Raw genomic sequence first — 27729 nt, 5'->3', positions numbered from 1 at the left:
TCTATACTGTATATTGGGGCTATACAATGTGGGCGCTACACTGTATGGGGATGTGTGGAGACTATACACTATGTGGTGGCAGCTGGGGGGGGGGCGTCATTTGCCTTCTCTGCCTAGGGCACCAAAACTCCTTGTCCCGTCCCTGGTGCAGAGGGATAGGGTAATCCAGGAGACATGGGGGCCCATGATGCATTGGGGTGCAGGAGCCGGCTTAGTCTGGTGTGCCGTGAATGAAATGGTAGTGTCAGGTGTGCGCCCGGCCAATACCATGTGAGCAGGGACCAACATCTCACCTCAGCGAGCACAGAACGCATCTGAGACTACCGTCCCGTACACCACAGTGGGTGTTATCAATTGGAGGCTTGTCCCTATGCAGTCAGACATTATTCAGTTATTGCTAGCAGTACCAAAGTCTTAGGGGCACAGTCTATTGATAAAGGCAATGGTAACATCTAGTTGTTAGTTTATTCAGGAGTGGCACCCCAGAACAATTACCGTTACCTTATAAATGTCATGATTTAATAGAACTGACTTGTCAGGAGTGGTGCCTGGCCCCTTTAATGATCCCCATTATTACCAGGTAATTGTACATTTCGCTCAGTAATTCTGGCCTTTTTGTTATGCAGGGGATGTAAGGAACGACATTTACATTACATTAGTAAGTGGAGATTTCGACAGAGCCACGCAGAGGAACGTTGAAGTTATTATGTGTGTTTGTGATGAAGAAGGAAAAGTCCTGCCAGTAAGTATATACATATATCTATTTCTGTAAGTGGTTATGTATGTAATAACAGAGGACATCTGGAGGGTAGCAAACTTTTCACAGCGCTATAATCCTGGCACAAACCCGATTAGATCTAAAAGATGAAACTGCTATATCGTACTGGATTTTAAATCAGGATTAAAATATTTCTTTGTCATTTGAAACTGGCCCTAATCTATGGCCCTAAAGTAATATGGTTACCTATAAGTCTACTTGTTTTCTTGTAGACTGATGGCCACACTGTAATTCTGTATAAAATGTCTTTTGACTTTTTTGTACCTTCAGAATGCCATCTGCTTGGGAGCTGGGGACAAACCTGTGAGTGAATATAGGTCTGTCCTGTACTATCAGATCAAACAGCCACGCTGGATGGAAACCATAAAGGTATGAGAGGGACCATTTATCTTGTTCATTTTATTGATAACATCATTTAAAGTAGAGCTATGAAGTTGTTGAATAGTGGCGTATGGCCGCAGAGTTCATTAATCCAAAGCCATAAAATAGAGGTAAAAATAACAAATAAAAATCTGGTAAAGAGAATATTCATCAGTTGAGGGGACAGTTATGTGGCGGTCACACCAAATTACCGGTGTTGTGTGATTTTATGTGTTTTATCTGGCTACTTCGTAAATACTTAAGTTCTAAGTGGGAATGAGAAGGAAGATACACACATATTCTCAGATATTTATGGAGAGTAATAAAGCCCAAAACTACAGGAAAAAGGAAGCAGCATCTGTAAAGTAATGTACGGACGTGTAAGAAACACTAGCTGTGGGCACCTGACTAATAACATCAGCTTCAGTCTGGTGTCGTATTAGATCAGAATGTTCTAGATTGCATGGCATTAAATAAAATTACTTTATGGGCTATTTGCTTCATTGTTTTGTTTCTTCACCAATGAATTTATTGGTATTTTTGAGACTGTTTCCCCATTGCTGTATAGTTTACTTTATGGGTACTAAAATATATTGGTTGAAAGGCCAAAGTATCTGTTTTTACTTCTTAAAGGAAGCATAAAGCTTTTTTACTATACATAAGTGAACCTGATTTACTTTATTTTTTAGCCATATTGGCTCAGTTTCCCCTAGCAACCAATCAGAGTCCACTTTTCATTCCTCACAGACTCTTTGGAAAATGAAAGGTGGAATCTGATTGGTTGCTAGGGGCAACTGAGCCAGTTTCACTTTACACTATGTTTGATAAATCTCCCCCTTTGTGTTTAAAATTTTCTTTTGGGTACTGTTTATCAGTTAAAAGGGTACTCTGGAGAAAAAAATGTTTTTAATAAACTGGCTTCAGAAAGCTATACAGATTTGTAAATTACTTCTATTAAAGAAGCTTAAAACTTCTAGTATTTATCAGCTACTGTATGTTCTGCAGTATTCTCTCCAGTCTGACACATTGCTCTCTGATGCTACCTCTGTCCTAGAGAGGAACTATCCAGAGCAGGAGAGGATTTCTACTGTCTTACTACTGCTCTGGACAGTTCCTGACATTGACAGAGGTTGCAAAAATGAGCACTGTGCCAGACTGAAAAGAATATACCAGGAGAAGGGTGTGGAGGGAAAATAAAAAAAAACAAGTTAAAGTCACCTGTCCCAATGCCTGCGCAGAGCCACGTCCCACTCCTGGACCCCGCCGGCTGTCTTCTGAGCTTCCCAACAGCTACATCACAACCTGGCTGATGGATGCCCTGCTAAGCCAGTCAGTAATTGGCTGAGCGGCTAAAATCCGCCTGTCTGTTACGTACCAGGAGAAAATTACAGCCGGTAGGGAGCTCTGTGATGTGGCGCAGGTTCCGGGAGTGGTAATCATGGTGTGTTTTTTATTTTCCCTCCACCCCCTGTTCTTAAGCGCAGGTTCCGGGAGTGGTAAGCATAGTGTGTTTTTTATTTTCCCTCCACCCCCTGCTGGAATTCTCCTTTAATGTGAAAATTAACTTATTGGCCACTGAGGGCAATAAGATCACTTGTGCACAGATAAAAGGCCCAGTATGTGTAATGTCATTACAGTAGAGCCATGCCTTACTATTAATGTTTCACTCCACAGTTAAATACACCCAAAACAAATCATCAGTTCACATTTAAGGCTCTATTACACGGAATGATTATCGGCCGTATTCGGACGATATTGGCCAATCAGCCCATGAAATAGAAAGCAACTGTCGTTTGTCTTTCAACATGTTGAAAGACAAACGACTGTGATAGCAGCGATCTGCTGCCGTTGCTCCATGCTTATTCTCTATGAGCTGCCCGGACAATTTAGCGATCACCCGGACAGCCCCCTGTAGCTCCCCGCGGCCTCCCCTGCACTTACCCGCGCTGACAACGCTCATTTGCTACTCTATGTCGCTCCGTGTAATAGGGGCTTTAGCACTACTTTCTCTGTGAATTTACGTGTATATCAGAGATTGTAGATAACATTGTCATTTTTGCCACACAAAGTCACATTCTTGGAAGTGAATATGGAGCCGTTCATTGTACCAAATAGCAACTTAAATTGCCATATTTTGCATAATGCAAATACAATGACTGTTATTTTAAAGTTCTTATTTTCAGTGAATTTATTGTCAGGTAGACCAATTTGTTTTCACAGAGTACTGGATATTCAGAAGTGTAAAATGTGTATCATTATGTGACACGTCAAGCCGTTGTAAAATGTCCTCCTTTCTTGTAAATGATCCAAGTGTTATTACTTTGATTATTCTCTGAAGTTTTTATTTAAATTGATCAGTCCACAGAAAATGACTAATGTAGAGGATAACCATTAGACTTGTAATCTGGGAAATCATCCAAAAGCACGACCTTATTTTTAGAACTAAGTGTGTGATAGATTCACGTACAAAGCTCTGTTTCAGGATCATCGGAAAGGTTGTTATCCCAGAATATGAAAGTGTTTCACCTGTTTCAATTATTTTATGGATTGTTTTATTGCTGTACTATGAAAGGCTATGGGGGAATTTATTAATTTTGTTACAGCAGATTTCTAGAGTTGAAAAATTGAATACTATGTTGTACTGTGCTCCACCAGTTTTTAAATGCAGTACAGCAGTACATTCGCTTTAAGTTCTTCACATGGATAGAACGGCACCGATGCGGTATACCCAATGTCACTTTTTGTTTTTTTTTAATCGTGGCCCAGTTTCCGCGCACGTCGCTGTTCTATTCCCGGACACTGGCAGGGGCTGAAGCACTGGAGGCGGGCTATGGCGCGGCTCCATTAGAATCAATGGAGCCGCATCACAGAGGGGCGGGGGTTTCTACCCACTGGGGGTGAGCCGGCCCGCCTCCAGTGCTCCAGCCCCAGACGGAGCCCAGGAACAGAACACAGGTACACAGGTACCAGGCCATGGCGTTGTACTGCTGGTAATTTCACTTTAAGCACCCTGAGGTCCAACGACCAAAGAGTTTGCAGGACGGGATATGTGGCAGCACTGCCATGTCCTGTTAACTGATACTGTTATGCTCTGTGATAAACACTTCTTATATACTATACTTATATACTATATGCACTAAACTGCAGGTTAGAGTTTTTATTTAATATTTCCTAATGTTATTTCAGAGTGTTTTTTTTTTTTTTTTTTTTTATACCAGACTTGTATCAGTAAAGCATAGCTTCATTGCCTTCTAAATCAGGATATTCAGGATCAAGATGAATCTCTTGAAGTGCTTGAATACATTAGGCATATCTTTTATAAAGCTTCCGTTCTACCTGGATAAGAGAGAAAAAAAAAGTTATATAAAAACTGAGGCTTTTAAGGTATTTTTAGACCAGCACATTTTTCGGACAATGATTATGTTATTTTCCCAACTCCTATGCGGATTTTAGCAGCGATAAAAATTAAATACCATCTCTTACCTCCCCACCACAGATGAAGCTGCTAATCTGCTATTAGAGTGAACTAGCTTTGTGAAATAATGAACAAACGAATGACATTTGATCTTACATTATTGGCCTGGAGCCCAGAGCTGCTTCCCCAGTCTTCATTGCTTGATTTAATGATAACTTCCAATTCTGAACACATGTGTTTAGGATAAAAGTAATAGCCAAGTTGAGTAGACCAGTGAGTGAGTCACGCTGAGTAATTGTAGTAGTTACCATTTTAGTGTAGGAGCAGAATATGGTTGTGTTCTCCCCCAGTGTTATTATCATTCTGGATAGGTGTTCTGATATACATCACACATATCTATATCTATATCCCATATCTGGGTAGATAACACAGTGTTATACATTTATACAGCATATACTGCAATTATAATATCATCATTTTTACCAATAGGGATGGGTTCACACTATGTTTTTGTGTACGTAAAAAAAAAGATGCAGTTTAATCCATTTTTTTTTTTTGTAATGGAAGTCAATAGAAAAACAGAACAAAACTCGCACAAATGCATCCTGTTTTTTATCCTTTTTCATCTGCCTTTTGCAAAAACGTATGAATAAAATGGATTGCAAAAACGTAGTGTGAACCCAAACTAACAGCATCTTTGGTAACTCATGGACCCAGGTTTACAGAAACTGTTTTTAGACAGTGTATACTTAGACTAGACAGGCTAAGAAAGCACCAGATTTAGCAAAAAGCATCAGATTGGTTGATGAATCTGCCACATTCTTAGACTGTCTAGTCTAAGTTTAGACATATTATTAGTTGGGTTAAATTGTACCAGAATCATGGCAGAATTTTGTTGCATGGTATTGCATCTCAGGACACGTAAGAACTTGGGGTGCAAGTCATGTACAACTTTTTTTTTTCATTATTTATTTATTTGTTTGATTCCACCTGCTCCATACTGAGAACCAGGATTCTCTTGTCTTGAATAGAGATGATCGAGCATCAGAAAATCTTAGGTTCTATCGAACTCAAACCTTGTCGAACCTCCCGCATTTACCTATTACCTAGGCTGAATCCCGGAATTCCAGGCGGTACTGGGCTGTTTCCTCCTTCCCCACGGACCAGGAAGGCATCGGGAATCAAATGCGGAAGGTTCGACAAGGTTCGAGTTCGATAGAACCTACGATTTTCCGATGTTTGATCATCTCTAATGTTGAGCTGATAAACTGTTGCTCATTAGAAGACTCACATTATTATGAATTATAAATGAACTCAGAAGCATTAACTATATTATTGTAAACTGCACAAAGGTAATGCATCTTATGCTCATACTGTACAGACACACTATAACCATTTCCCCTTCATACAATATGTTGTATACTGTAGTTACAGTTGCATTACATTAGCACAGTAATAATAATAGTAATAAAAATGTAAAATTACAGAGCGCTACATATTTTGACAGCACCTGCCAATCAGTGCGTAACGTGGCGCCTGCCAAAACCCCCATTTGTTTTTATCCAGTTGACAATAGAAAACAAGTTAAGTGAGGTTCCCGGAGGTTACCACTTCCACTTTATACCCCAATTAATAGTAAATGTAAAGAGTAGAGATGAGCGTCTGGAAAACATGGATACATTCAATGACTATATCCATGATTTTCACATAGCCTTAGGGCTTTATCCAAGTTCAGCAGCCACCGCTAATCAAATGCCGAAAGTTCGGGTTCGGATCGACTCAAGCATGCTCGAGGTTCGCTCATCTCTAGTAACGAGTAAATTCTAGAGGGAAATTTAATACTGACTAAGGTTAAAAACACACAGGGTGGATCTGCTGCGAATCCCTTGCACAGGCAGTTTCTATGGAAAGACATACTGCTGCGAGTATGTAACTGACAGCCCTGTTATACCGCCGCCAGCCAGAGCATACTGTACCTGCTTCACGCTCCGGCTTGCTTTGGGGGCACCCGGCGCCTGAACGTCCTCCAGAGCCATTCAATGCGCACTGATTGGCTGACTGGGATGTCCAGCTGGGAAACCCTGAAGCAAGGTGGGGCGTGGAGCAGGTACATTATGCTCCGCCCGACAGGGGGTTAACAGGGCTGTTACTTACATACTAGCTGCGAGTATGCCTTCCCATAGAAACTACAGTCAAGGGATCCATAGTGGATCTGCCCTGTGTTTGTACCCTAATACATCTACAAATGATTAGAGTGAGTTCAGGATTGCTCAAACCCAAGTGCTAGGCATTTGAATCCTGGTGGCTGGAGAAGATGGATGCAGCTCTAGGGCTGCCTGGAAAACATTGATACAGCTGGGTAGCCAGAACTATGTATATAGCATATAATATACAGTACCATAGGCTATGATCACACAAAAAAATTTATAAAAGAAAAGGCGTCTGCTTTTTCTTTTTAAAATAATGTCTGTTATTACCGTATTTTAATTGACATCAATGAAATACACTAAAGTTGTGGAATGACGACCGCACAATGGGCAGTGTATTAAATTGATTGTCACCCCCTTACTCTAAGTTTGATTCTCCGCATCATCCACAAACTTACATGCTGCACATTCAATACAGTATATACCGCTATAACACTACTCTGTGTCCTTTTTTTGCTCTAAAATCACTTCATTTTATGGGTAAATTCACACTGACTTATCCGCAGCAGATTTCGCGCTGCAAGTTTACAGTAAAATCCGCTGCAGATACCTCCCCTGTCACTTCTAATATGATTACATACTCACAGCGGGATTGTCATCCCACTGCCAGTATGTAAGTCCTGGCCCCATTAACCCCGCCGTCCGGGATGATACATTACCTGCACCACGATCAGGCCACATCTGAGGCTCCCGGAGGTCCCGCGCAGCCAATCAGTGCACGGCCCCGCCGCAGTCACTGATTGGTTGCGCGGGACATACGGGGATCAGGAGCCTCAGATGCAGCTGGATTGTGGTGCAGGTAATGTATCATCCCGGACGGCAGGGTTAATGGGGCCAGGACTTACATACTGGCAGTGGAATGACAATCCAGCTGCGAGTATGTAATCACATTAGAAGTGACAGGGGAGGTATCCGCAGCGGATTTTACTGCAAACTCGCAGCGTGAAATCCACTGCGGATACGTCCATGCGAATTTACCCTATAGGTGAACAGTGTCACCTAGGTGGGCTTCATGGCAGTAGGGCTACATCTCCCAGGTGGGAAGAGAGCCTAACTGCTGTGAAGCCTCTGCTTAGATGACATTGTCCACCTATAAAATTAAGCAACTTTAGAACAGAAAGAAGACACAGACAAGTGTTATACAGGTATATATTGAATCTGCAGCATCTAAGCTTGTAGATGGTGCAGAGAACAGCACATAGAGGGGGTGACAATATCACTTTAAATAATGGACGTTGTTTGCGCGGATGTCAAATAAATGTTCATGAAAATTATTTGTGGACATCTTTTACATTATTTATAGTTGTTCACACATTTTTTTTTACCGTCCTTTCACAAGCTTTACGATTAAATTCAATGGACCTCCAAAAAAAATAACCTCACCCAAAAGGGCCTGAACTAAACGTTATTAACTGACATCATTCAGACCTCAAAATGACGGATGTAATTTTAAAAAATAAACCAAAAGAAAAAAAAATGTCATGTGAACATGGCCATATAATGATATGGCATAGCATTCATCAGTATATGCAATCAGAGCATTGCATATATAAGTCCCCTAAGGATATATGCAATGCAAAATGTATAAAAAAAATGTAAAAAGTTTGAAAAAATATATAAAAAAACCAAGATTTAAATTATCCCCTTTCTCATTATACAAATAAAAATATAAAAAAAAACATAAAAATTAAACATTACATATTGTAGCGTGTGTATGTAATTATCTGATCTATTAATATATAACAACATTGTTCCCACAGGGTGAACAGTGTAAATGGAAAGCGGAAAAAACCCCCCACCAGACTGATATTTTAGGATTATATTTTAGAAAAAAATTTATAAAAACCAATCAAAATTCAGTTTTTATACCAATTTAATACCAATAAAACAAAAGGTCATTGCGCAAAAATTGACATCCCAAGCAGCCCTTTAGGTGGAAAAATAAAAGCGCTATGGCTTTTAGAAGGTCCGGTGGAACATTGCATTGACCCCTTGCCGTAATATGACGTTCCGGGAACGTCATGGGATGCAGGTAGTTCCCGGAAAATGACGTTCCCGGCATGTCATTATCTCCTTGCCGCTCGCCTCCCTAGCAGCGATCGGGCAGCGGGAGGAGGCTGTGTCACACAGCCTCCTCCCGCTGCCTCTGCCCGGAGGGGAGCCGCGCTCCCCCCGGGCAGTTTACCCATAGGCACCGCTCCCTCCGACCCACCCGGAGTGGGTGTGAGTGTTCGCGCAGCTCCGGGGGGTTACCATAGCAACCCAGACGCTGCTTCCTGCGTCAGGGCTGTGATGGATGACAGTGATCAGGCCCCTGCACTGAGGCAGGGACCTGATCTATGAATAAGCTGTCAGCTTCTGACAGCTCATTTATTCTCTATAGTACATTACAGCACTGATCATGTGCTATAATGTATTATAGACCCACCTGTAAAATGAAAGTGAAACACATACACATACATACACAAATAAATAAATAAATACGTAAATAAATAAATAAAATAAATATAAATAAACAGATAAATAAATATACACATTCCCCATTCCCCTTTATAAATGATCCCCTATAAATGAGATCCATATATTTAGTATTGCCACGTCCGTAATGACCCCACCTATTAACCCATTACATTAATTATCCTGCCCGATTAACGCCGCTAATTTTTTTAAAATAAAAAACGAATCAAAATTAAATTTTTTTGTTAATCCCACCCCCTAAAAAATATAGATAAAAGCTATCAAAACGTCACATGTACCCAGAAGGTGTACCACTAAAAATGTCAGCTTATGCCGCAAATAAAAAGTCCTCACATAACTCCATTGGTGAAAAAAAAATATTGCTGCTCTTACAATATGCAAGACACAAACAGTTTTTATAGCCTAAATGCCATAAACTATAACAGAAGCTATATAAAATGGATATCGCTGTAATTGTAGCGACCTGGCAAATAATGATAACATGTCATACGTATGTAACGTATAGTAAACGGCATAGAAAAAAATGGTGAAAAACTGCTGCTAAATTGTGGTTTTTATTCATACCACCTAATTAAAATTTTAATAAAAAATGATTAGGGTGTCACATGTCCGTCAGAATGGTACCAATGGAAACGTCAACTCGTCTTACACAAATATTTTGGCACCGCAAGGCCTCTGTGACATAGTATAATGACTAAAAAAACCCTCAAATAAAAAAATCCCCCAAAATTCACCAGGTCTCTGTTATGTCTGCGGCCTGTGGTTGAGTCAGGTGACGCACTATGGCCGTATATGGGGGATATCTAGAAACACTGAAATAAGGGGAGTAAATAGTGAGTGTTATTTCTCTGTTAGTATTTGCTGTGTTAGAGGAAAAAATTTTAATAAAATATCTGCCAAAATAATGAAAATTTTAAATTTCCCCTCCAACTTGCTTAAATTTCTGCGAAACACCTAAAGGGTTAATAAAATTATGAAATGTTACTTTGAATACTTTGAGGGGTGCAGTTTTTACAATAGAGGAATTTATATGGGTAACTAACATACAGGCCCCACAAATCCACTTCAGAACTCAACTGGTCCCTAATAAAATCAGAGCTTAAATTTACATAAAAATTTTGAAAAATTGCTGCAAAATTTCAAAGCCCTCTAACATCCTAGCAAGTAAAAGGACGTTCACCAAATGACATTACCATGAAGCAGACATGTTGTAGATGTTGCATTAATAATTAGTTCATGTGGCATGACTATCTTTCTTAGGAAAAGAGAGTTTTAAATATAAAAAAATTACAATTTTTCTAATTTTTGCGCAAATGTTGTGATTTTTACAAAAAACTACTGAGTGTATCAACCAAAGTATACCACTAACATAAAGAGGAATATGTAATGAAAAAACATTCTCAGAATAAGCGTGATAGTTAAAAGCAATTTAGAGAGATATGTCAGATTTGAAAAATAGGCCCTGGGCATTAAGGCCAAAACAGGCTGAAGAGGCAAGGGGTTAATTTGACCCGGACATCGTTCATGAATACCGGGTTAATAGATTGGCCTTTTCCTTATCCTCTTTCACAGCCAAATTAATTTACTTCCTTTACTTCCCTGCATGATGATGTGCTATCATGACTCCCCCAGTGCACCCTGCAGCATATCACCGGTCTCAGCAATAGCCAGCACAAGACCACTGAGGCCAGTGAATGGCTGAAGGGTGTCCATGGGATATTATCACTTTAGGAAAGTGAACAAACTTTTCTATTAATTGGCAAAATAATAATGAATATTGTTTTCTGCACCTGAGGCTTAGTAGTTTGCACCTACCACGTTTTAGTTAATAATCTCATCTTGCCTGTAACAACAAAGGTGAAAAAAGCAGAAAGAACAAAAATGCTGCTTTATCTTATTTTCAAAGCTAAGTATCTGCTATTTTCTTACAGCCATTAAGTAACTGCTATGTGTAGTCCACTCAACATCACAAGATGCAGATGTTCAGATTCTGCACATGTTAATGAGTGACTCTTAGTAGCAAACAACTTTTGAAGAAAGTTTTTCAAGCTTTGTGTAAAGAGGTTCTGTAACAGAGGGGCTCCATTTTCTCAGTATATGTCTTTTTTAATATGCCTGTGACCTACCTATATTTTAAAGCAAATGTACCAGAAGATACATCACTTTAAGATTTATACATCAATAGACCGGCCCTGATACGGGAGTGCCGGTACCACGGTCCTTTTTTGGAGCTGCAGCCTGGTTCCTGTGCACAGCACAGGTCTATTCCCACTCATTGGCCCAGCATGAAGTACTAGAGGCAGATCTGGGCGGGCCCACCTTCAGTGCGTTAGGTCGGACCAGTGACCAGAAATAGACCGTCACCATGCAGCGGAACAAGAACACGGTTAACAAAAAAAGGAGTGCAGCTCCGGCATCCCAGTGCCTGCGCCGGTCTATTGATTCTTAAATCTTTTGTAGTAAACAGTGTCTGTATAACTGCTCAATACTCATGGACAAAATATAATTTTAGTGAAGTCAAATGTGTTACCAAGATAACAACCACTATTAAGCTGACCAATCTATGACAGTTCGTGGTTAACATATAGAGAAAGTATAATTGCGAAAGCATGTCAAAGGTAAATATATTGAGTACAACATAAGCAAGACATGAAAGGTATAGCAATAGCTGGCAGATAGGGAAGTGGTATATTAAAATAAGGTGTCCTAGAAGGTGGATATACTATGGAACTGCAAAAAGTAAACATACCCTCACAATGGTATAAGAGGTCACGGCCAGGGATCCCAGAGGGGAGGCCTTGCCACAGATCCTATTAAAAAGGCTATTCCAAAATCTGTATTCCAGAGACCTAGGCAGAATGTGTCTAACTCCACAGCTTGCATGCAAAGGCTAGATAAGATGTATCAAAATTCCAAAATAGTGGCAATCTTTAGCCTGTTCTGGGGAAGGCTTAAACAAACCTCTGTATGATCCGCGTCTGATAGCAATAATCATGTCATGTTCATGTGACAATGACATACCCTCACCAGGCATGTGGATAAGAAAATACTGGCACATTATATGTTCATCTTACCAGAATTTCAGAGCCCCTGTTTAGATGCAATAAGAAGGCTCCTAACTTGCATAATAAACCGGTGAGGGTAGACAGCAGTAAGGGGACAATTGATTTCTCTGGTCAACGCCTTTTCACAACCTGAAAGAGTGGGGCATATCTCAGCTTTTTGGGTAGTATTAAAGTAAATCCATCACCCTTTGACCCCCTAACAAGCTGGTGGCACCGCTGGATAGATAGAAATAAAAGCCTTCAGAATATACCTTTGTTGCTTGTGTCTGTGACATCTTTATTGGTGCTGTATGTGCCGTGCAGGTTGCTGACTATACAAAGAAATGAGCGTACAGCACAGTGTGGCATAAAAGTGCAATCTCCCACTTTGTACAGCCCAAACAAAGGTAAAGATACAGACAGAGACAACAAAGGTATGTTCTGAATGTTTTCATTGATATCTATCCAGCAGTGCCACCAGCTCAGTAGTCAGTCAAAGGCTATGTTCAAATAGGCAAAAACACTGGAGAGACACCATCACGTGTCTTGGCATCAGTGAGCTAGCCAGAGCTCCCTCCAGGAAGGAATAACCAAGCCAAGGAATGTCTACAGTCAAGGAAACCACCCAAGCAAGGTATCCATCCACAGACAGCTGTTTCGGGGTGTTTGCCCCTCATCAGTGTGGAGTAGGATTCTGGCTAGTGGGAGCAACGCCTAGTAAGGGCATGCAAAAGGATACTGGTTAACCTAATAGAGATCAAAAAGGCTATGTTCACACACAGTATTTTTGCTCGGTATTTTGATCAGTATTTTTCAACCAAAACCATAATTGGATTGAAAACACAGAAAGGCTATTTTCACAGACTGTTAAAATTTAGTGAATGGCCATCATTTAATATCAAATAGCAGCCATTATTAAAAAAAAAAAAAAAAAAAAAGCAGTTATCTGCCATTAAAGGATGGCCATCCACTAAATTTCAACAGTGTGTGAACATAGACTTTTGTGTTTTTAATCCAATCCTGGTTTTGGTTGAAATACTGAGCAAAATACTGAGCAAAAATCCTGTGTGTGAACATTGCCAAAGTGTGACAGATTTACTTTAATCCTTTCAACATGTCATGTCCACATTGTCCATTAACTATACTGGAGTATTTTAGTGGTAAAAAAAAAATTGTACTTATACCTTATAACTTACCAGCTCCAAATGTTCTCATGGAGCCCCTGTTCCATTGCACAACACCTCCATGGTTGGGATTGGCAAGAGGAATTGTCTGTTCAGCTGATCAGTGGCTGCAGTGTCTTGCCTTAGGAAGTCAAAGCCCAATATGAAAAGATATTCTACTATCTAAAGCACATCTAAAGATTCTGCCCTCCACTTTTAGACGTGCCGTGTGCCACCCAACACCGTCCCTTTTTTGTTTCATTAAAGGTTTGACAAAAGCATAAATGAAGGACAGGTTGGAGTCTGAGCAGCTGCTGCGGGCAAAGTGTATGTGCCGCCATATCTTCCTCCAGTGATAATTGCTTGTGGTTGAGGTTAAAAAGCCAGAAACACATCGATCAGCCGAACCCAGGGTCAAATTCAATATAATAAGGGATTGTTGTGAGACAGCCTATTTAAGCTAGATTTTTGTCCTTTGTTGAAGTGGTTGTATTACTAGAATTCTTATTTTTTCCATTTCGCTGAGTCAGAAAGTTTCAAATAAACTGACTAGAATTTACAGAATTACAGAATCTGTTTCTGTATCTCTGACTATGTTGATATCTAAGGAATGTTTATTGACTTTTTATTGAGAGTCCTAAAATCTTGCCTCCTTGTATTTTATACTTTTCAGAGTGTAACCAACCAAAGATAGACATTTAAATATTAATAAAATTCTAAAGTGATTTAGGATTTTTAGCCTTTTTGTACTTGGTCTGGATTTGTGTGGTTGCACCTTTTTCACACTGATAAGGTAGTTTTGGACTAGACAAGGCCCACCTGTCTGTTTTCTCAGCTGGAAATCATAAATAGCCAAAAAATTCATTTTAGATTTCAGTCTAATCTCTAATTCATTGGCAACATTTACATGGCATTTGGATTAAATGAAAAGATGGAATGCCAAAAAGCCAAGAGCGCTTTGACCTATGACTAATTGTCTGGTAATTTCTTAGCATTTTATTATCTTAACATCTCTTCCATAATGAGACGAGTTTTGCTTCAATGACACTTATGATGAACAAGATAAGGCTGTGTTCGCATTGGCATCAGGGCTTCCATTTACAGTGGAAGCCATGATGCTTTTCCCAGCTGTCTAATGTCAGATCCAAGTGGTGAATGACAGAACCTATTGAGTCTTAGGGCCCTGTTATATGGAGCGATAATCTGCCAAATCAGGCCGATTCGGCAGATTATTTCTCAGTGTAATTAGGACAATGATCAGCTGATGACAACGATCATTGGTTGATGGTGTCTTTTGATCGGGACCTAAAAACATTGGCCTATGACATAGCTACATGTAATAGTGATATGCAGCCGATGGCTGATGACTGTGTAAAAAAATCTACTGTGTATGTTACCTCTCTACACTCCCCGGTGTTTTCCTGGGTCCTCCACGCCCCTCCACGCTCCCTGCAGCAACCGGTACAACTTCGAAGCCACTCCCTAAAGTAACAGCCTGTCACTTTAGAAAGCAGCTCTGAAGTTGTACCTGCAGCTGCGGGGAGCGTGGAGAACCCAGGAAGACACCAGGGAGTGTGGAGAGGTAATGTTTATCTTTTATTATTTACTATATACAGCAAGGATATGTCAAAGATCATTGTTAGCAATGTCCATGCAGCCCTTGCTGCACAATAATCAAGCTGTGTAATAGGCTCATTAAGGGAGCTCTGATCTAGCAGAAGGGAGCTCTGATCTAGCAGATTACTAAAGTGATTAGACCTTCTAATACGGCCCTTAATGTTGTTTACTGAGGCTTAAGTCAGGATTTTGGTTATACTTTCCACCAAAAGCAAGTACTGACCTGCAGTGTAAACGGAGAAGTTACTCGACTACATTTGAAGCTTACTAGAAACAGGATATCTGTAGGTTACAAACTTAAAGTGAGACTGTCACCCACTTTTTGCATTCTGACTTCTCTGCACAGGTGTAATGGGTAAATTTTGCAGTTTTCATACCATATTTTATATCATATTTTTTGTTCCAGTAAAAGTGTTCTTTTATCATCTGGGCGGGGCTTCACACTGCTAAACTGCTAAATTACCTTTTATACCTGTGTAGGGAAGTCATAATGCAAAAAGGGGGTGACATTGTCACTTTAGAAGCGTATTCTGGGAAAATTTAACTTTTCCCCTATCCACATCCGCACTCCTTTTCCCCCCCATCCTGTTGTGGTGTCACTGGTGTTGAGCGCTAACTGCATAGCTTTAGAAACAAACTTGCCTCGGGAGTGACAGCTCGCTCTACCAACCACTGACCGAGATGGGACAGAATTACAATGGAAGCCTATGGAACTTCCAGCAATTTTGTCTACTAGAAGTTCCATAGACTCCTTTTTTAACCATAGACCACTTTCATTAGCAGATCTAGTGATCAACCGCGGTCTTAGCATCCAGACCCCCTCTGTTGCTATGACAACATGTTTTAGAAGTTTTTTAAATGATAGTTGAGTTCATTTTGGTTACATCTGTCAGGTTTATAGACCTTTTTATGGAAAGATGTGTATATGTTATGGGGTTATCAAGAGCGCAGAAAAGGTCCTATATCTTCTGCTCTCCGATGCTCCACTTCCTCTATCTGACTGTCTCTGGTGATAACTTCCGAGAAGAGAGGAGACAGGACCATGACAGGCAATGATCAATGTGTGTCACGGCCGCGGCGGCGGCCCGTGTTCTGGGCCGCCGCCGCAACCTTCTCCTGCCCCATGCAGCCGCCGGGGTCCTTGTGCAGGGACCCGGCGCTGCTGCTAGTTCGGCCCCTGGGGGCGCCTCACCTTCCTCCGCTCCTGTCTCTCACTGTGCCGGCCGGCACGCGCGTCCTAGGGCGCAGGCGTGCCGGCTGTCTCAGGTTTAAAGGGCCATTTCCGCCCCTAATTGGTTGCTGCACATCACACTCTCCTATAAGTTCCAGCCCTGCCCCCTCCCAGGTGTTGGAGCCTCTGCATGCTTTCCATAGCGTTTGGCCCAGCTCCCTGTTGTTCCTGATTCCTGTCCGCTACCTGGTCCCTAGTCCTTGTTCCAGATTCCTGTCCGCTACCTGGTCCCTAGTCCTTGTTCCTGATTCCTGTCCGCTACCTGGTCCCTGGACCTCGTTCCTGGTTCCTGCTCCTCTGTTAAACTATTGCTCCTGTGTTCAGCCTGTCATCTGCGATCATGCCTACAGACCTCTGCCAGCACCATCTCCTGCCTACTGCTCCTGCCACGCCTCGCCTGCCGTCACTAGCAACCAAGCCAGGGGTAGCGACCTGGGGGTCGCCTGCCGCAGCAAGTCCATCCCGCCTTGCGGCGGGCTCTGGTGAAAACCAGCGGCCCCTTAGACTCCGCTCCCTGGTGAGGTTAGTGCCATCGCTGGTGACGGTCCAGTGGATCCACTACTCCAGGCGTTACAATGTGTACCCAATGTTACCCAATGTTACCAATGCTATGGCAACATTGGGCAGCTACAGGACATTGCATGTAGCATGGTTTCGCCCACAAGCAATGTCCGCAACATGCCTCTGACCCTTGTCTCGTTGCAGAAGTTATCACAAGAGAACAGAAGAGGTAGGGCGTTTTCTACCCGGATAACCACTTTAAGGCATAGGTCATTTTATAAGGGAAATTAATGGCAGGGGTATTTAGACATTACAATTACATATATTTGTACAGTACAGTACTGTATATACTTTTTGTTTGCTTTAAACTACTTATGAAAAGTTTGATTTTTTACATTCCTCTCACCAAATTACACAAAAAAACTAAAATAATTAGCTCATTAGGATCTTTAATATTTTTTATATTCAGAAGACTTAAAAAAATTGACTCCCATTAAAATATTTTTGCAATTACACAGATCGATGAGTTTAGTTAATATGTTTTCACTGAATTCATGTATCACTCTTGTCAAATAAAAAGTAAATCATGTTAAACTAATACAGGAATTTAAATTGGTATTCCAAATATTTTCATCATATCCATACACATGTTCAACCTATAGGAATGGATATCATTCCATTCCAAATACTGACAAAAGATTCATTTACAGGTATTCCCATCTAAACTTTTTATTCCCCATTTTTATTCCATGTGATGGGAATGATAAACTCATCAATATACGTCAGAATGGATTAGAGATGCACATGCTCCCAAAGAGGATGGATGGAGTGGCAGCTTGCTCTGTTAGGTCCCTGTTGTAAGGACTGGTGGGGATAGGATGGGGTCGGGGGGGGGGGCAAGCTAACATTGTAATGCCCCTTTAACTTACTGAAACTGTGTAGTGACTACTACTTAGTGACCCAGTTAGGTAGTGTATCTTCTAACTACTGGCTAGCTCAGTGGTTTATAAAAGTTTTACCTTTCTTCCTTTGTCTCTGTGCTGTTATAGGCTAGGCAGAAATGTATATTTCTTTATACGCAGAATACATAGAACAGTGGGGCTGTTTGTTACAGTACGTTGTCAGATCTTGATCTATAACTAATAGCTGTGACGGAGCTCTGACAGACCTGTCTTTATGTCTAATGCCAGTAAATGGATAAAACATTTGCCTCCTGAGTTGAAAGACGCATACAGATAATGGAACTACATCTCTCTCTCATTTTGTAAGCCCTTATTATGTTTTCTATAGTCAGGCTTTAAAATTTTTATTTCATTCTTAAAGTGTCCAAATGGATGAACTGTAACATTAACATTAATTTAACTTTCACAAAACGCTTGTGGTATAAAGCTTTTTTATATTAAGAGTTGGATTACAATACAATGCAGCCTTATATTTACCTAGAATTACTTTCCCATAAGGGGTTAAAATGACTCAACATATTCAGCAGTGCCCTGCCTCTGTCAGGCTGAGCAGATCCTGTGGGATCAGAATAACACAGAACCCAAAAAACCAAAGACCAGTGGGGGACTGGGAGTGTGGGTATAGCATGTAGGAGACTGGGAGTGTGTGTATAACATATGGGGGACTGGGAGTGTGTGTATGACATGTGGGGGACTGGGAATGTGTGTATCACATGTGGGGGACTAGAAGTGGGAGTATAACATGTGGGGGACTGGGAGTGTGTGTATAACATATGGGGGACTGGGAGTGTGTGTATGACATGTGGGGGACTGGGAATGTGTGTATCACATGTGGGGGACTAGAAGTGGGAGTATAACATGTGGGGGACTGGGAGTGTGTGTATAACATATGGGGGACTGGGAGTGTGTGTATGACATGTGGGGGACTGGGAATGTGTGTATCACATGTGGGGGACTAGAAGTGGGAGTATAACATGTGGGGGACTGGGAGTGTGTGTATAACATGTGGGGGACTGGGAGTGTGTGTATCACATGTGGGGGACTGAGAGTGTGTGTATCACATGTGGGGGACTGGGAGTGTGTGTATAACAAGGGGGGGACTGGGAGTGTGTGTATAACATGTGGGGGACTGGGAGTGTGTGTATCACATGTGGGGGACTGGGAGTGTGTGTATAACATGTGGGGGACTGGGAGTGTGTGTATAACATGTGGGGGACTGGGAGTGTGTGTATAACATGTGGGGGACTGGGAGTGTGTGTATCACATGTGGGGGACTGGGAGTGTGTGTATAACATGTGGGGGACTGGGAGTGTGTGTATCACATGTGGGGGACTGGGAGTGTGTGTATAACATGTGGGGGACTGGGAGTGTGTGTATAACATGTGGGGGACTGGGAGTGTGTGTATAACATGTGGGGGACTGGGAGTGTGTGTATGACATGTGGGGGACTGGGAATGTGTGTATCACATGTGGGGGACTAGAAGTGGGAGTATAACATGTGGGGGACTGGGAGTGTGTGTATAACATGTGGGGGACTGGGAGTGTGTGTATGACATGTGGGGGACTGGGAGTGTGTGTATAACATGTGGGGGACTTGGAGTGTGTGTATAACATGTGGGGGACTGGGAGTGTGTGTATCACATGTGGGGGACTAGATATGGGAGTATAACATGTGGGGGACTGGGAGTGTGTGTATCACATGTGGGGGACTGGGAGTGTGTGTATCACATGTGGGGGACTGGGAGTGTGTGTATCACATGTGGGGGACTGGGAGTGTGTGTATGACATGTGGGGGACTGGGAGTGTGTGTATGACATGTGGGGGACTGGGAGTGTGTGTATAACATGTGGGGGACTGGGAGTGTGTGTATGACATGTGGGGGACTGGGAGTGTGTGTGTATGACATGTGGGGGACTGGGAGTGTGTGTATAACATGTGGGGGACTTGGAGTGTGTGTATAACATGTGGGGGACTGGGAGTGTGTGTATCACATGTGGGGGACTAGATATGGGAGTATAACATGTGGGGGACTGGGAGTGTGTGTAAAACATGTGGGGGACTGGGAGTGTGTGTATAACATGTGGGGGACTGGGAGTGTGTGTATAATATGTGGGGGACTGGGAGTGTGAGTATAGCATGTGAAGCACTGGGAGTGTGTGTATAACATGTGAGGGACTGGGAGTGTGAGTATAGCATGTGAAGCACTGGGAGTGTGTGTATAATATGTGAGGGACTGGGAGTGTGAGTATAACATGTGGGGGACTGGGAGTGTGTGTATAATATGTGGGGGACTGGGAGTGTATGTATAACATGTGGGGGACTGGGAGTGTGAGTATAGCATGTGAAGCACTGGGAGTGTGTGTATAACATGTGAGGGACTGGGAGTGTGAGTATAGCATGTGAAGCACTGCGAGTGTGGGTATAGCATGTGGGGCATTGGGAGTGTGAGTATAGCATGTGGGGGGCTTGAAGTGTGAGTATAGCATGTGAGGAACTTGGAGTATTAGTATAGCATATGGGGGAATGGGAGTGTGAATATAGTATATGAAGAACTGGGCGTGGGAGTATGGTATGTGGGGGACTGGGAGTTCTAATAAAGCATGTGGGGGACTGGGAGTGTGAATTTAGCATGTGGGGGGCTGGAAGTGTGAGTAAAGCATGTGAGCTACTGGCAGTGTGAGTATAAAATGTGAGAGACTGGGTGTTTGAGTATATTATGTGAGGTACTAGGAGTCTGAGTATGGTATATGGGAGACTGGGAGTATAGCATGTGAGGTACTGGGAGTGTGAGTATAGTATGTGGAGGACGGGGAATGTAAGTATAGCATATGGGGGAATGGGAGTGTGAATATAGTATGTGAGGTACTGGGAGTGTGAGTATGGTATGTGGGAGACTGGGAGTATAGCATGTGGGGGACAGTGAGTATAGCGTTTGGGGGACTGGGAGTGTAAGTATAGCATGTGGGAGACTGGGAGTGTAAGTACAGCATGTGTGGGACTGGGAATGTGGGAATAGCATATGGGGGACTGAGTGTGAGTATAGCATTTGAGGGACTGGGAGTGTGAGTATAGCATGCGAGGGACTGGGAGCGTAAGTATAGCACGTGAGGGACTGGTAGTGTGAGTAGAGCATGTGGGGGACTGAAAGTATAGCACATGGGGGAATGGGAGTGTCAGTATAACAAGTGAAAGACGGGGAGTGGGAGTATAGCATGTAAGGTACTAGGAGTGTGAGTATGGTTTATGGGGGACTGGGAGTATAGCATGTGAGGTACTGGGAATGTGAGTATAGTATGTGGAGGACGGGGAATGTAAGTATAGCATATGGGGGAATGGGAGTGTGAATATAGTATGTGAGGTACTGGGAGTGTGAGTATGGTATGTGGGAGACTGGGAGTATAGCATGTGGGGGACAGTGAGTATAGCGTGTGGGGGACTGGGAGTGTAAGTATAGCATGTGGGAGACTGGGAGTGTAAGTATAGCATGTGTGGGACTGGAAGTATAGCACGTGGGGGAATGGAAGTGTGAGTTTAACAAGTGAAGGACAGGGAGTGTGAGTATAGCATGTGAGGTACTGGGAGTGTGAGTATAGTATGTGGAGGACGGGGAATGTAAGTATAGCATATGGGGGAATGGGAGTGTGAATATAGTATGTGAGGTACCGGGAGTGTGAGTATGGTATGTTGGAGACTGGGAGTATAGCATGTGGGGGACAGTGAGCATAGCTTGTGATGGACTGGGAGTGTTAGTATAGCATGTGGGGGACTGGGAGAGTAAGTATAGCATGTGGAAGACAAGGAGTGTAAGTATATCATGTGGGGGACTGTGAGTGTGAGTAGAGCATGTGGAGGACCAGGAGTGTGAGTATAGCATGTGGGGGGATGGGAGTGTGAGTATAACAAGTGAAGGGTGGGGAGTGTAGCATGTGGATCATGGACAATGGTATTGTTTCCCTGGACTACCCTTTAAAACAATGAGAAATCAGATAACTCTTCAATGGATCATTGGCTTTTATCCTAACAGATTGCAAACTGCAAACATTGTTAATTTTTTATGATCTGTACAATAAACGTGATAATTAACGGTGGGAAAACTTCTTTAATATCGGATTCCTTTTGCAGCATTTTATTCCTGTACATTTCTTGCCTACAGTGGTAGCATATTCCATCAGAGAGAACTAACAAATACTTCCTGTGTTTTTACATTGTGTTATTTTGGCGTTGTAACTTATGTTTCCTTTACTTTTTCTAAAGGTCGCCGTTCCAATTGAGGAAATGCAGCGAATACACCTCCGGTTCATGTTCAGACACAGATCATCTATGGAGTGTGAGTGGTGTTTCATTGTTCATTCAGTGGTGTTTATTGTTACCATATTATTATAGTGTGAACCTTATATTTATCCTATATCATTTTATTCTTGTAACCAGCAAAAGACAGAGGAGAGAGGAACTTTGCAATGTCCTATGTTAAGCTGATGAAAGATGATGGGACAACGTTGCACGATGGCAGCCATGACTTGGTGGTACTAAAGGTACAAATCAAGCAAACTATGTGTCAATTTGTGCATTTATAATTGTATTACATTCAATAGAATATCTGTACCATCTTAGTTACACGTCACATCAACATCAATGAGAACTCTCTCACTTAAAGAGAATTTGTCAGCTCTACATCATGCTTACAGTGGCAGACATAGGCAGATAGCTAATATAGACAGAGATACATGATTGCTATAAAATCAAATTTTCCTTCCAAGTACCTAGGAGGCAGTGTTGAGTCACAGCATGCACGCCTCCTCCCTCCACCACCCTTTTCTGCTTTGACTGATTAACATACAGGATTTTGCTCTGTTTACTTCATTCGGGGCTGATCTGCAGTAACCAGACAAAGCAACTATGGAGAGAATAGAGCTTACTGCTTCTGGCCCTGTTCACTGCAAAGATTCTGTTGAGGTAGCCCCTCTAAACAGCTGATCAACACCCTGCCAATCAGCAATTCATGATCTATCCTGATCATGGGTCTTCAATCATTTTTGCCTGTAAAACATATTAAAACTCCTAAGGAAATGTTCCACCTTTGTAAGACACCGGCCGTTCTGTTACCCGGCCAGGTCACAGAGCGGCCGGTGTCAGAGAAGATCATCCCGGACGGTACTGCAGTATCGGCTGGATGATCTTCACTCTTGATGAATTGGGATGTGGGCTCATCCGCGCACGCCTGCATCCTAATTCGCCTTTGCACACAATGATGCATGCACCTGGAGCCGTATGCTCCATTGTGTGCACTGACATGTTTTCTTTGGCCGCAATTCACTGAAAAGCGGCAGCAGAAAACTGACATGTCAGGTCTTTGTGGCGCTGCTAGTGATTACGGGCAGAGTGTATACTATATGTATACACTATGGCCGGGATTCCCTCAGCCTGCAGCACAATGTAAGTTCTGTATGAATCATTGTACAACGGCCGTGATTAATACAGAACTTATGTTGTGTAAACATAGCCTAAAAGTGTATGAAGCAGGCTTGTGAGTGGGGCTCAGTCTGTGGTTAACCCCTAGACGACCTAGGTTGTACCGGTACGTCCTTTGTTATGAAGCGCGCTTCAGAGCGGAGCGTGCTTCTTAGCAAGTAAGGAGCGGCTGCAGTGAGCAGCTGGGCCCTCACCTTAATGACAGGCTACAGCAATCGCGCTAAAGCAATCGCGCTGCAGCGTGTCATTATCCCCTTAAACGCTGCAGTGCGATTGCTGGGTTTAAGTGTAAGTGACAGGGGCAGCCCCTGTCACTTACCGATCGGAACCCCAGCAGTGTGACTGTGGAAGTCCCGATCACTTTACCGGACTACCAGAGGTCTCTTACCTTCCTCTGTGTGATCCGATTGGTGCTCTGTTGCTTGAGTCTGCCACAGGCAGGCTCAATCAGCAGAGCGCCTATAACACTGATCAGTGCTATACCTATGGCATAGCATTGTACAGTGTATGCAATCTATTGATTGCATGTAAAAGGCCCCCAGGGGGACCTAAAATGTGTAAAAAAAAAAAAAAAAAGTAAAAATGTTTTTATAAATACCCCAAAGCCCCTCCCCCAATAAAAGTTAAAATCACCCCCCTTTCCCTCTATATAAATAAAACATATAAAAATAAATAAACATATTATATAGCATAACCTACATAATTGTCAGATCTATTTAAATATAACAAGTGTCCTCGCAAATGGCAAACAGCGTAAACGAAAAGAGGGAAAAAAGCCAGGATTACCGATTTTTTGTTACTTTATATATAAAAAAAATTTAATAAAATGTGATCAAAACGTCCAAGCTACACAATTATGGTATTGATAAAAACTAGAGATCATGGCGAAAAATATGACACCCCACACAGCCTCGTATGAAAAACGAAAACCGTTATAAGCGTCACAATAGGCCCATTTTATTAATAATTAATTGCACAAAAAAAATAAAAAAAATAATATATATATATATATATATATATATATATATATATATTAGAGAATGTGTGTAAATCTGCGGTTCAGGGAATAAAAAGAGTGCTGCACCTCACACCTATGGCTGACACTAGTGCCTCTCGGCTGCATAAAAAACATCAGAATTTTGTGTATGAATTGATCAAGCCACACTGCCCCATGTACCACGCGCAGGTATCTGATACACATGGGTCCCTACACTAAGTCCAAGTCCACACTGTGCCAGTCAGTTACCACCACCCCCGCAGGCGTGCATGAGCAGGGAAGGGGGGCCATGGAATGGCCGAGAGGCACTAGTGTCAGCCATAGGTGTGAGGTGCAGCGCTCTTTTCTCTCCTGTATTGCATTTTGCTTTCTTTCTTAGTGTTTTGCACTCCTCCTGGTAAGACCCACATGACCGCAATCAGCAGGAGACACCTGAGTGCACATGCTTTTAATCCCTCCTGTTTGTCCCATTCTATCTGCAGTAGCTATGGTGAGCGCAATACCTCATCCAGACTCGTGCTGTTTGGGGGCGACCTTCTCTGCCGGGGTGCTGGCCGGGTTCTGGCATGGCATTTTTGGGTCTGGTCCTGTGGCATGGGGGTTGCAGGGCCGTTCCATGGCCCCCCTTCCCTGCTCATGCACGCCTGCGGGGGTGGTGGTCACTAACCGGCACAGTGTGGACTTAGTGTAGGGACCCATGTGTACGCGGTACATGGGGCAGTGTGGCTTGATCAATTCATACACAAAATTCTGATGTTTTTTATGCAGCTGAGAGGCACTAGTGTCAGCCATAGGTGTGAGGTGCAGCACTCTTTTCTCTCCTGTATTGCACTGTGTAAATCTGCATATGCTTGTGTTCGGACTGACCTATAAAATAATGGTATCATGTCACTTTTACCATATAGTGCATTACGTAGACACAGGAACCCCCCCAAAAGTTACCATATTGCATTCTATTTTTACCATTACACCAATTTAAGGCTATGTTCACACTACGTAAAATAACGGCCGTTGTTTTCACCGGCCGGACTTTTGCAACCAAAACTATGGCCGTAGAATTACTATCATACGGGCTAGTCGTGAAACTACGGCCGTTGTTTAATTTTGATTCCTAGCATGATTATAAACTGGATGAAACAGGTCATTTACTTTAAATACTGCGCCCAGCCCGAGAAACCACTCAGAATTTTTTTTTACATCAAAATCAAGTTTAATTCGGCAGATATAAGTTTTACGTTAGCGGCCGCATTGAAATCCACTGCCGTTGTTGCAGTATTACCGGCCGGAAATAATTGACATTGACAATTGTTCATTTTTCACGGGGCCGTATAAACAACGGCCGTTATCTGATACGTAGTGTGGATTCAACGGCCGTAGTTACATTGCATTGCAATCATTATAGGGACCCTCAAAACAACGGCCGTAGTTTTGCGGCACGGACAACGCCTGTTATTTTACGTAGTATAAACATAGCCTAAATCTTCATAAATAATATGTTTAGGGTTCCATCATACATGTTATGGTAGAATGAAAGACGCCATTACAAAGATCAGCTACTCCTGTAAAAAAAACAAGCCCTTACATGGCCCTTTAGATAGAAAAATGAAAGTGCTAGAGCTCTTAAAAGGGGAGGAGGAAAAAACAAAAACGCTAAAATGAAAATTTGCGCGGTCAACTGGGTCATTTTGGGCTTGGTCCTCAAGGGGTTAAAGGTCAGATAAACTGACCCATGACTTCTGTTTTTAGTATTCTTTGCCCCCCCACACACACACCCACCCACCCACATCCTCTATAAGCCCCTCTCTAAATACCACAGCACTGTGTCAGTTTCTCCCAAAGTGTTCCTTTAATAAAACAGATAAGGGATTCTACCATTACTTGCCAGCATCACATTTTTCTCCTAGCACTGCATGGATTGTAAGCAGCCTATTGAACTTGAAAGAATGTTTTGTATATGCACTTTTCCTCAATACTTAATCCTCAGTCCGTGACTGGTCAGTTCATCAGAGAGAATTTATGTTTGCTTGCACTGATCCATTGCAGAGGACAGTGTGATTATTTCTTGTTTTATTGTTCTACACAGGCTGAACAATCTTTCTTTATTACTACACATTTTTTAGATGTTCTTTACTTTATGTTCCAAAGGGACTTTGCATTAGCATTCGCGGTTAATTAAATTACACCTCCAAGCCCCTGAAACTAGCTGCAGTATTTGTTTGAGGACAACGACCTCACACAGTATCTGCTTACTACCTGCAACCAAAGGAAATCTGAAGTTCCACTACTTAAATGCAATGCGTTTTATATACAGTATATACATATATATATATATATATATATATATATATATATATTCATAAATATATTTATTGTCTGTTTTAACTAAGGGTACCTTCACACATACCGCTGCAAATCCATGTAGTGTGAAGGTCTATGGGGTTACTTATCCGCAGCGGAATTTTCACTCCACTACAGATATGTAACCCGGCCCGTGCCGTGATTTGCTGATGGGGACCGACAGGAGGCGGGAGCCTCACTGCAGCCGCGACGTCAAGCAGGTAATGTATGCTCCGGGCGGGGGTTGCGGGCGGTGGGAATTAAAGGGGCCGACTTACATATTCGCAGTGGAATGAAAATTCCACTGCGGATATGTAACCCCATAGACCTTAACATTACAAGGATTTGTAATGTAAAATAGGCTGATGCTTGTGAATATGCAAAAATAATTGGATTGTGTTCTTGAGTATAATTGCCTTTTTTTTTTCTATCAGAATGAACATAATCTGTAATGTTGATGAACTCACCCTCAATTGTGTGGCTTATATCTTTTCCAGGGTGATAGCAAGAAAATGGAAGATGCAAGTACTTATCTGTCCCTCCCTTCTACACGTCAGCAAATGGACATGAAGGGTTCGACCTTTAGCAGGAACAGCGGCAGTTCTGGAGGCCTTTCAGTTAGTTCCCGGGATTCTTTTTCCATTTCAACACTTGTATGTTCAACCAAATTGACCCAAAATGGTAAGCTTAGCTTACTGGTCACTGTGAAAAAATTATTCATATGCTCATGACTTTTTTTTAGAAGGGTCTTTTGTTCAAGCTGAATCTGCACTAAAATCCCACTGCAAATCCCAGCACTCTACCTAAATTATATTTTTGTAGTTTATTACATTTACTTAAATTGACTCTTTATCCCAGAATAAGGAACAGCCACTAGGTGTCTCATTTCCCTGCAATCTGCTGTCTACAGCTTTTTAGGGGAAATCTATTTCTAGTAACAGATACAGCTAGACAAAACACACGAAGTTGGAGTGGGGCATAGCATGTGTTAAGTGGAGGATGTGGAAGAGAGAAAGACTGTGTGTCTGTGTTATTCTTGATGGGATTCTCACTGTATCTAAAAGGTAAATCAAGGCCTCCCTCTCATATCAGCAACAGCGATTACAGATCTTAGTGTATCCCCTTCCTTTCTGTTCTTCTGCTGTATGTGCTCTGCGCTGCTTCTTGTGT

General features: G+C 42.2%; 1 protein-coding gene across 1 annotated transcript in view; it reads left to right on the top strand.

Moving 5' to 3' along the window:
- Positions 1-27729, top strand: part of DOCK2 (dedicator of cytokinesis 2) — a 478101-nt gene that overhangs the window by 106211 nt on the left and 344161 nt on the right. The window contains exons 14-18 of the mRNA XM_069970478.1: positions 627-742; positions 1049-1147; positions 22011-22083; positions 22185-22288; positions 27057-27240. Of these exons, the coding sequence (XP_069826579.1) occupies positions 627-742; positions 1049-1147; positions 22011-22083; positions 22185-22288; positions 27057-27240 (576 nt within the window). The remainder of the gene's footprint in view (positions 1-626; positions 743-1048; positions 1148-22010; positions 22084-22184; positions 22289-27056; positions 27241-27729) is intronic.

This window comes from Dendropsophus ebraccatus, chromosome 1 (genome assembly GCF_027789765.1).
Source record: "Dendropsophus ebraccatus isolate aDenEbr1 chromosome 1, aDenEbr1.pat, whole genome shotgun sequence".
Lineage (NCBI taxonomy): Eukaryota > Metazoa > Chordata > Amphibia > Anura > Hylidae > Dendropsophus > Dendropsophus ebraccatus.
Note: the sequence above shows the minus strand (reverse complement) of the source record. Positions and strands in the feature narration are given on the sequence as shown.